An 11,724-nucleotide genomic window follows, 5' to 3' on the forward strand; every position below is an offset into this window, starting at 1 on the left:
TTAGCAGACATCTTTAGAAAAGATTTTCTTACAAAGATGTCTCTTCAGAGCATCCTTAATGTCATTATTCCTGAGGCTGTAAATAAGAGGGTTCAACATGGGGATCACCACCATGTAGAACACAGACACCACCTTGTTCTGGTCTGTGGAATATCTGGACTTGGGCATTACATAAATGAATGTGATCGTCCCATAGAAGAGAGTGACGGCAGTGAGATGGGAGGTGCAGGTGGAGAAGGCCTTGTGGCGGCCCTCAGTGGAGGCCATCCTCAGAATGGTGATAAGAATGTAGGTGTAGGAAATGGCTATGATACACACTGTAACCATAGTAACTGAGCCAGAAAAAAAATGATGTTACAAATTCAGAGACACTAACATTAGAACAGGAGAGCTCCACCAGAGGAGCAAAATCAGAGTAAAAGTGATTGATTCTATTTGGTCCACAGAAGATAAAAGAAAAGAAGAATAAGGCGAAGGAGGAAGCATTAAGAAAACCCCCTATATAAGAGCCCACAACCAACTGGATACAGACGCGTATGGACATTTTAGTTGCATAAAGCAGTGGGTTGCAGATTGCCATAAACCGATCATAAGCCATGGTAGCAAGAAGAAAACATTCAACTGTACCACAAAAAGCAGCTAAACTGAGCTGGATGGCACACCCAAGATAGGAGATAGTATTTTTCTCCACCAGGAAGTTGAAAAGCATATTAGGTGTGACAGAAGATGAGTAGCCTATGTCAACAGAAGCCAAGTGGCTTAGAAAAAAGTACATGGGGTGATGGAGCTGGGAGGAGACTCTGATGAGAAGGATGGTGCTGAGGTTTCCAGACACAGTCACCAGGTAGATGCACAGGATGATGGTGAAGAGTATGACTCTAAGGACTGGGTCATCTGTTAATCCCAATAAAATGAACTCTGTCACTGCAGTGTGGTTCCCATCCTCCAGGAAAGCCATAGGACAGTGTAGCTGCTGCCAGATCAAGACTGTGATGAAAACATACAGGGATGGTGTTTAAGAATATGAGGCTTCCTTTCCATTAATAAATAGTTGGAAGTTATCACAAACAAATATATCATTCAAAATATGCAATTGGGTTATTGCATTGGACACACATAGGAAAAAGACACACTAAAATTACATATGAAATTTCCTCTTGTAAGCTCATTGAATATCTTAAATGATTCTAACAACATCATTGTTCTCTAAAATAATCGGAAATATCACATTCATAATGTAAATTATGAAAAATGTAGTACATTATTATTTTTTGTTAAAACACACCATATCATTTCCTAGTCTAGCAGTGTTTTATCACTGGATATGATGAAATAAACTCACAGGATTTGCAACAGAGGGTACTGCTCAATATATTTTCAAACTAACAAGTTATCAGGTTTATGAAGGTTCCCCCAGAAAGAAGCAGATTGAATCTGATTCTTCAAATTCTATATTTAAATCCTCATCTTTCCACAGTGGTGATTGTGATCCTGAAATCCTCAGTCCATTAACAAAGCAGGCCTTTACATATGATATTTCTGAACAGTAAGCCACCAAAGCATTTTAAGGTTACTGCACTTACTAGACTTTTGTGACTTCTACATGTGTATGTCTGAAAATTGTGTGTGTGTTTTGTGGTATTACCAATAGAAGGCTAAATAAGGAATCTTTAAAAATTTAATCTTTTGCCTGATTATTCTGAATAATTTGCCAATAGAAATATAAGTTGATTCTATAAATGTTTAATTCCCTTCTGCTGCACCATTCCTTGATTCTATTGGACTTTATTCTCTACCATCACTTATAAATATGGTATATTTTCAAAGAATAAGTAAAGTATATTTATTTAGCAACAAAGTGAAAATCTTACCTCTTGAAACAACAATTTATTTCAATGTAAGAAGTTCAAGGTTGTTATGATTTTATAGCTGAAAACTGTCTCCACTGTCTTTTGTGGCACTGAGCATAAGTCCCTGCAGAGGCTCTGGATTCCAGTGTGAATTCAAATCATTAGGGATAATTAACTCATTCTCAGTTAGTACTGTTCAGTTCATTTCAATCAAACACAATTAATTTTCATCTTTATGTGTGGATTGCTATACTCTCACTTGATCATTATGAGAAATACATGGTAACAATTGAACTTACATTCTTAGGTAAATGTTCAAGTTGATATTTGATTCAGGTTAGCTCAAGTCAGAAGATATTAAACAATTATAAAAATCAGAATCTCTTTATTCCTTTCATGCATCAATTTTCTTTTAATATTTTAGTGGTTGATTTAACATACTCTTTTACGTGCTTTGCTGAATATAAAGATGGATAAGATGTATATTTGATTAATTATTTAAAGTAGACACCATTTTTATAGGCAAGAGTCTAAAATGTCATTGTTACTTTAAAAATAGTGAATATAAATAAGCATTGATGATTTCTAGGTTACAAAATTTCATAATTTATATTTATATAATATGTGACAATTGCTTCTCAGCTTATGTTTATATAACAAAAGGTAGAATGCACAGTGATCCCCAAACTGAAAACTAAGCTCAATACTCACTCTAATCTTAATTATGTTAAGTTCTCTACCATGTCTTTGTTATCAAATAGATAAACATGGTTACTGAGCATGAATCTACTTTATTCAAAGTGTTTCTGGTCCCTGCTGGTTGATGAGAGGATGAGACAGGATCACCACTGGAAGCTCCTTGATTCTAACATGGAGGACAAAGCAGTGAATGACAAAAAGACCTTGTATTAAAAATGGAAATGGTAGAAGATCAGGAAAGACAGTGACATTGTATTCTGAACTTTGTGTGCATAACATGGATTGCATCTGGACACACAAGAACACATGCACACATCATGTGTAAACACACCACACATAAAATATGCACAAATAACAGTAAAGGTTAACTTTGCTAATCTATGTATTCCTAATGTATTAATTAGTTAGTTAATTAATTAGTATTGAATACTAATTTACGTGGTATTGGAAACTTAGCAGGAAAATTTATGCATGCCAGGCAAGAATTGGACTATGTGAACAGTTCATTACCTCAGCATATTTTTATGATTTACTCTCTCTCTCTCTCTCTCTCTCTCTCTCTCTCTCTTCCTCTCTCTCTCCCCTCTCTCTCACACTGGAACACAGACATACACACACACATGCACATGCACACAAAAACATGCACATGCACATGTGCACACACACAGAATCATTCAGGTCAGAATTAGTTTTAGGTTATGACTAAGGCCACATTGGATGCTAGAATGCATAGTTTGGATGATTTGCCACTAATAAGTCTTCATTATTCATTCATCCACTCCTTTCAAAAATATATTGTTGAATACTAGAAAACTGAATCAATATTGTAAATGGCTTAAAGGAAGTGGACCTCTTAGACAATATAGACTTCAACGGAGAAGCAACTAGAGAAAAAAATGAATATGAAAAAAAGAGAACATGACAAGTAGTGTTGAATAAACCTTCTCCAGATAACATTAACACCTCATTTAGAAGCCCCAGATACCATGCCAGCTCAGCAGTGAGACAGGGTTTATCATCATGCTATTGAAATCTAGTCAGACATGCTGATTTTTTATTAAGCACAGTCTCTTTAATTTGAGGTCATGTTAACAAGAGAAGTAAGTCAATTTTCATACTCTCCTTACATCTATTGTTGAGATGGATATGGAAGCTGCACTCATTTCTCTCATTTGTCCTTAATTTTGAGTTTTATATCACATTTCCAAGTATATTTTTATTTTAATTAAAGTAAAATTAAATCACTTCTTTCTGTCTTTTAACTCCCTTCAATTTCTTCCACACTCTTTTATTCACTTTCAAACTGATGGTCTATTTCTCTTCGATTTTTATGTCTATATATAAATACATAATATGCTAATATGCAAATATAACCAGTGGTGTTTACTTAGTGTTGCTTATGTGTATATGATTTTAATTTTAGCAACTTTGTTTTGAATGACAAATTCGGGGCTTATCTTTAGAGAGAATACTCAAGAGGGAAAATTCTACAAGCAGCCTACTCAACTGGAAATAAATCATGCTAGATACTAGAAATTTAACCAAATACAAAGGGCTAATGAGGTTTTCCATTTCAGTGGAGCGCCTCCTCCTGCAAATACTAGATTATCACAATTCATAACAACATTCTAAAGCTTATCTTTGCACCAACAGATGAGTAAAGCTTTTACTGAACATTGAAGAAACTTCTCTTTATAGCAGAAGGAGATTGTTGTAAAAAACCATATTGAGTATAATACAGAAATCAGGTGGTCTTTGGAGTCCCAGCTCCGTGGATAGATCTATAGTAGAAGTCCTGAACCTAAGGCTCAGTGAATATCTTGAAAAAGAAGGCTAGAATACTGTAAGAATCAAAAGACTAAGAAGTCATCTCTGAGACTACGCCTTCTGGAAATGACATGGTAACTAGAACCATAACATTAAATCAGAAATATGGTTGTCTATGTAAGAGATAAATAATGAAGACACCAATAGTTATGCAAATATGGAAGTTAGAATCTCATAGAGTTCCAGCCCAAGACATACTATTTTTAGTTTAATTTTTGATAGTTTCATACATAAATATAATATTTATACTATTTACACCCCTCTACCATCCCAACTCCTATTTCCTCATAGCTTCCTCTCAAATTTATAACTTCTTCATTATTATTTCTACAGACTCTTGCTTTCTCTGTAGCCTCATTCAACTTATTTTTGCAGTTATGTACATGTGCTTAACGATGTCCACTCTATGATCTCTTACCAGCTTATCCCTAGAGAACACTGATTCTTCTCTTTACACATCATATTGATCGCCTAAAGTTCTTCAAGTAGGGGTAGAAACTTTTGAAAATTCCCCCTTTTATGGTAGCATGTCAACTGTTGTCATTGTTCAATTACTGTTTAAGCTCATACTGTTGAGATTTCACCAGGGCTATTTCCCTTGGTCACATTTTGAAGAAAGTATCTAGGACCAGGCATCCTGATATTTTCTGTCTCTTCAATTCTTATTGTATCACCTCCTATATGTTTCTGTAGTGTTAGGTGTAGGGGTTGATTTGTACTTGTATTATGTTGGAATGAATATTAATTGAGGATGGCCAGTTATTCTCTGAATTTCGGCCAGTTGTGGAATTTTGTAATAATCTCCATATTTTGCCCAAAGTAGCTTCACTGATGATGGATAGGGTTGCTTTTATTTATTAGTGGGAAATATAGCAGTATTATAGCAATCACAGAAAAAGTGTATGACTTTCTGGAGAATCCTATATCTAATCATCCCAAATATGGTACAGACAAAAGATCAAGGAAACAACTCTATCACTATGTCATTCAATGAATTTGTTTGATTTACTTACATGAGTATGGGTGAGGAGTTGATTACAGGAGAATGGATGAACCAAAGCTGTACCACTCAACAGCCTACCCCTTCATACATGATGACTCATGAAAGCTCAACACCTGTTACTTTCAGGGGACAGTCATGCTACGCCCTTGATTTCAAGCACAAAATAACCTCAGTAATAATGTCAGGGTTTGGTGCTCACCCATGGGATGGATCCCAAGTTTGGCAGGTCACTGAATGGCCTTTCCTTTAGTCTCTATTTTTGTCCCTGGATATCTTTTAGACAGGAACAATTCTAGGTCAGAAAGTTTTGAAGGTGGGTTGGTGAACCAATGCCTATGCTGGGAGAGCCTGTCTAGCTACTGGAGGTGGTCTCTTTAGGTTTCATCTTTTCACTGTTGGGCATTTTGGATGAGGACACCAACACTGAGTCTTGAGAGTCTCTCACATCCCAGGTCTCTGTGACTTTCTAGAGGATTTCCCCATTCTCCATCCCCAGAAACTGCATATTTCCATTATTTCTCTTCGTCCTCTTGGCTTTTCTGTCTCACCCCATACCTGATACTGCATCTCTTTCACCCTCCCCATTCCATCCATGTATCTTCCTCAGTCTGCCTCCCATGATTATTTTGTCCCCCCTTCTAAGTGGGATTAAAGCTTCCACATTTGGGCCTTCTTTCTTTTAAAATTCTTATGGTCTATAAGTTGTATCATGGGTATTCTGTACTTTTTGGCTAATACCCACTTATTAGTGAGTACATATCCTTTGGGGACAGGGTCACCTTACTAGGGATGACATTTTGACATCCATTTGCCTGCAAAATTTATGATGTCCTTAAATTTAATGGTTGAATAGTATCCTATTGAGTAAATCAACAATTTTTCTATGTATTTCTTCAATTGAGGAAAATCTAGTTTACTTACAGTTTTGGATTATTACAAATAAGGCTGCTATAAACATAGTGGAGCATGTGTCCTTGTGGTATGATAGAGCATCTTGGGGTATATGTCCAAAGGGGAAGAGCTAAATATTTAGGTAAAGCTATCTCCAATTTCCTAAGGAAACTCCAGATTGATTTCCTGTTTGGTTGCACCAGTTTGCAATACCACCAGCAATGGAGGAGTATTCCTCTTACTCAACATCCTTGGAGCATGTATTGTCACTTGAGTTTTGGAACTTAGTCATTTTGATGGGTGTAATGTGGTACCTCGGGTTTATTTTGATTTGCATTTCCCTGATGACTATGGATATTGAATATTTCTTTATATGTTTCTCGTCCATTCAGTAATCCTCTGTTGAGAATTCTCTGATTAGCACTCTACCCCGTTTATTAATAAGGTTACTTGATATTTTTTGCAGTCTAGCTTCTTGAGTTCTTTATATATTTTGGAGATTAACTCTCTATAGGATGTAGGTTTAGTACAGATCTTTGCCCACTTTGTGGGTTGCTGTTTTGTATTATTGTAAGTGTCCTTGGCCCTACAGATGCTTGTCCATTTTATGAGGTCCCATTTATCAACTGTTGATCTTAATGTACTTAAGACTATAAAGATATCTAAGGTGACTCTTTAGGTCAACTCTGATTTCTGTTCTATACTATGTCTTATAATCTGACACCAACTGTCACTTCGTTTGAAGTAAAAATTATGAAATGTTTATTCTTACCTAGAAATTATCCATATCTCTTTATACTCACCACTTTTTTGAACCTTAATATTTTAAACTATTGCTTAAAAATGTGAACACTTTAAATAAATGTTATTCAACTTCACATCACATTCTTGCCTATATAAACCAAAGTACCTAATACAGCATGTTACATTTACCACTAAAATACTGAAAGTAAAGCTGATGCATGTTGAAAGAAGCCAAAATAGCTCATTTTAATGATTGCTTCACTTTCTAATAATTTGAACTAACCTAAAAAAGGTATCAACTTGCAGGAATATTTAATATTAAGACAATTGGTTATCATGGACACCCCACAATTACCTAATGAAAGTGCATCAGTTCTCACATAATGAGGAAAACAGGAGATTACTTGAGATTAACAGACTTTTTGAAAAATAATTGTGTGTGTGTTAAATGAACTGCTCAGTACTCACTGGGACATTGGTAATGATTGCTGATAATTTGAATTCACACTGGAATCCAGAGCCTCTGCAGGGACTTGTCCTCACAATGACAGTAGGAAACAGCTTTGCATTTATAAATCTGTAATAAGATTGAATTTACTTTGAAATGAGTTCTTACTTCAAAAGGTAAGATTTTGACTTTGTTGGTAAATAGAGATACTCTATTTTTTGAAATGTACTGTATTTACAAACATGGTGAAGAAGCAAGTCAGGTGGTCATGTAATGGAAGTCAGGGAAAATATACTTTCAAAGAATCACTGTGTATTTGGCATAAGACTAAGTTTTCACAAATTCTTTAATTATATATCCAGTGGTAAGGTGAGAAACCAACATGACCTTCAAAGATGTACATGCATAGCATTCATCAAAAGGCTTTATGATGGACTGAATGTGCCTGCTTCACCGGTATCACTGTAGTCAATTGAGGATAGAAGTATAGAATGTGAGGGATGACAGTCAATCTTCTCATTGCTGGGTAAATCTTGGTAAATCTACTAACTTCTGAGGTTGAATATTGAGAGCAGTGTCCTCTGCTGAAAATAATGTGAATTCATTATGACATACTTCAGTTACAAAACACTGTGACACTGGCTAAAGAGTTGCTGTATCTAAACAAATACTTACTAATAATGTGCCAAATATATTTTATTGATGATAAAATTAATATTTCAAATTACTTTAAAGAACAATGATTTATTCAGAAGAATTTAAAATATTTAATGAATTTACAACCAGAAGTCAAATTGGTAAATTTAATGTGACCATTATTCATTTTTATAGACCTTGTGATCAACATCACCAATAAATTACCTTTCTATATTACCATGGGGAAGCTGAAATGTTGCCTTCCTGTCTTTCCCTGACTTGTGTATGATTTAAACCACATTGTGACTGTTTATTAATAGTGTGGTTACTAACAGTAATATACTGAATTTAATGTGCCTAGTTATCATATTTAATACTTTTTTGAAAATTTGTTATTTTTATTTAGTTCATGTATTGCCTGATATATATATATATACATATATATATATGTATATGTATATATGTATGTATATATGAATGCCTTGTGCCTGTGAGGACCAGAAGAAAGCACTGAGGCACTGAGTCTGAAGAACTGTAAAATCAGACTGCTGTGAATAAGTAGGTGTTGGGAATCAGACTTATATAAGTCCTCTGCAAGTGCAAACAGTGTACTTAGAGAAGAGCAAGCTCTGAATTCGACAACCTTTTACTTCATATTTATGATGTTACTCAAATAAAAGTGTATTCTGCTATAAAATTGAAATATAAAAGGCCTAACTAAAAGTTGAATGCTGGTAACACAGATTTTTAATGCCAAAACTCAGGAAGCAGTGATAGGCAGTTCTAAGTGAATTCAAGGCCAGCCTCGTCTGCATAGAAAGGCAACCAGAACTACACATAGAAATCCTATTTTGTAAAACAAAAAAGTAAAAGAAGTAATTAATATTTAGTAAAAGTATAAATAAATATATTTTTACAATCCTATGATGGTGATTTAGTAACCAGTCAAACAAGTTTTGCAAAGATTAAGTTCCCATGATATAATCCCATGATTTTACATTTTAATCATCTGTTATAATAAACATTGCTATTTTGAAAAGACTTGTATTATTTTCTGTTAATTTATCTCTTTATTTATGTGAAAAAATGGGGCAGGTAACAATATAGCTGTGGATATCAAAGGACAGTATGCAGGTGTTAGTTCTCACCTCTCATCACTGAGTTCAAAGAATAAAACTAGCTGTCAGGTGTCAGGATTGGAGGCAAGAGTCATTATCTGACAAGACATCTCACCAGGAAAATCTCATGATTTTAAATCTTTAACTTAATTAGAAATAAGAATGTTTTATTATATACATTGTAAATAAAAGTTAGTTGTTACTTACAATACATTTCTAGCTTATTTGATTAAATAATTTGAAATTTTTCTTGTGTAGAAGTGAGTAAATAATATGAACCCTAAGTAAAACCCTGAATTGTTGGCCCAAGATTTGAATAACAAATTAATATGTAATGCTTTCAATATCTGTAGGAAATAAAATTGAGTGAAACATTTATAAATCTCTTCCTTTTCTGTCTCCATCACAGCCTGAATCTACCAACAGCTACACTGTCCCATGGCTTTCCTGGAGTATGGGAACCAAACTGCAGTGACTGAGTTCATTTTATTGGGCTTAACGGATGACCCAGTTCTTAGAGTCATTCTCTTCACCATCATCCTGGGCATCTACCTGGTGACTGTGTCTGGGAACCTCAGCACCATCCTTCTTATTAGAGTCTCTCCCCAGCTCCATCACCCCATGTACTTTTTTCTCAGCCACTTGGCTTCTGTTGACATGGGCCTTTCATCATCTGTCACACCCAATATGCTTATCAACTTCCTGACTGAGAGAAATACTATTTCCTACCTTGGATGTGGCATCCAGCAGAGCCTGGCTGATTTCCTTGGATCAGTTGAATGCTTCCTTCTGGCTGCCATGGCTTATGATCGCTTCATGGCAATCTGCAACCCACTGCTTTATTCCACCAAAATGTCCACACAAGTCTGTATCCAGTTGGTTGCAGGATCTTATATAGGGGGTTTTCTTAATACTTGCCTCATCATGTTTTACTTTTTCTCTTTTCTCTTCTGTGGGCCAAATATAGTTGATCATTTTTTCTGTGATTTTGCTCCTTTGGTGGAACTTTCGTGCTCTGATGTGAGTGTCTCTGTAGTTGTTATATCATTTTCTGCTGGCTCAGTTACTATGATCACAGTGTTTATCATAGCCATCTCCTATTCTTACATCCTCATCACCATCCTGAAGATGTCCTCAACTGAGGGCCGTCACAAGGCTTTCTCCACATGTACCTCCCACCTCACTGCAGTCACTCTCTACTATGGCACCATTACCTTCATTTATGTGATGCCCAAGTCCACATACTCTACAGACCAGAACAAGGTGGTGTCTGTGTTTTACATGGTGGTGATCCCAATGTTGAACCCCCTCATCTACAGCCTCAGGAATAATGAGATTAAGGGTGCTATCAAGAGACAGTTTAATAAGCAAACATTCTGTTAGAGTAATCTCTTTTTCAGTAAAACTTAATATACTAATAGCAATTATGAAAGACCAAAACGATCACGATCTCAAGTTATGAACCTTCTCTCTCTCTCTCTCTCTCTCTCTCTCTCTCTCTCTCTCTCTCTCTCTCTCTCTCTCTCTCTCCTCTCTCAGTATATGTAGTCACTTTTTTAAATCACATTTTACTTTTTTGGTTTTTTTACAATTATTTACTTCCTAATCACAGCCCCTTTCTCCCACTCCTCCTAGTCTTACTCTTAAAATTTTCCTCCCCATTGTCCCTCCCCTTCTGCTCAAAGAAGGAGAGCTCCTTGATGTACAACCCCACTCTGGGGCATCTATTCCCAGCAGGGTTAGGCATATTCTCTTCTAAGGGGACACTAAGAGACAGCCCAGGTAGGCAGAAGTGGATCCTACTGTATTGAATACAGCCTGACTCAACCCCTGCTTTACTTGTTAGGAGACCTACGTGAAGATCAAGCTGCACATTTGCTTCAAATATATAGAGAGTTTAGTTCCAGCTCTTTCATGCTACCTGGTTGGTGGCCCAGACTCTGTGAGACCTCATGGTCCCATGTTAGTTAACTCTATGGGTCTTCTTGTAGTATCTTTGACCCACAACTTGCTCCCTTTTATCCTCCATACATTCACAAGTCTCCCAGGTTCTGCTTGATGTTTGACCATGGGTATCTCCATCTGCCTCTGTCCACTGCTGGATGAAGCTTCTCAGGATGCAGTTATGGTTTCCTTTTTGCAAACATTGGAGAATATCATTAATTGTGTCAGGGGTTGGCTCTTTCCTATGTGCTGGATCTCAAGTTGTGGCAGTCATGGGTTGGGTGCTCCATTTTAATCCCTGCACATCTTGTAGGCAATACAAATTGGGGGTTGAACATTTGGTGGGTGGAATAATGCTACCTTTTCCTCTCGAAGTCCTGCCACTTTAGTCCCTGTATCCCCCTCTGGTATGAACCTTTGCTAGGGTTATCCCCATAAACTCCAGGTATCTTTTCCAGTTCCAAGTCTTCAGCTAGTCACTGGAGAGGCTCCACTCCCCAGTGATTTTTATTCTCATTCTCAACTCTCTCTCTCTCTCTCTCTCTCTCTCTCTCTCTCTCTCTC

At 36.2% G+C, this 11,724-nt stretch overlaps 2 protein-coding genes across 2 annotated transcripts; one reads left to right on the forward strand and one right to left on the reverse strand.

Annotated features, from left to right (window-relative positions):
• On the reverse strand, positions 1–958 carry Or5p68 (olfactory receptor family 5 subfamily P member 68). The gene is given in 2 exon segments (NM_001000221.1): positions 1–348; positions 350–958. Coding segments are annotated over 2 exon segments (957 nt in total).
• An 8,696-nt stretch (positions 959–9,654) lies between these two features.
• Positions 9,655–10,599, forward strand: Or5p72 (olfactory receptor family 5 subfamily P member 72). Its single transcript, NM_001000220.1, is given in 1 exon segment — positions 9,655–10,599. A coding segment is annotated over 1 exon segment (945 nt).
• The last annotated feature ends 1,125 nt before the right edge of the window (positions 10,600–11,724 follow it).

The sequence above is a fragment of the Rattus norvegicus genome, chromosome 1 (genome assembly GCF_021556685.1).
Source record: "Rattus norvegicus strain SHRSP/BbbUtx chromosome 1, alternate assembly SHRSP_T2T, whole genome shotgun sequence".
Taxonomy (NCBI): Eukaryota; Metazoa; Chordata; class Mammalia; order Rodentia; family Muridae; genus Rattus; species Rattus norvegicus.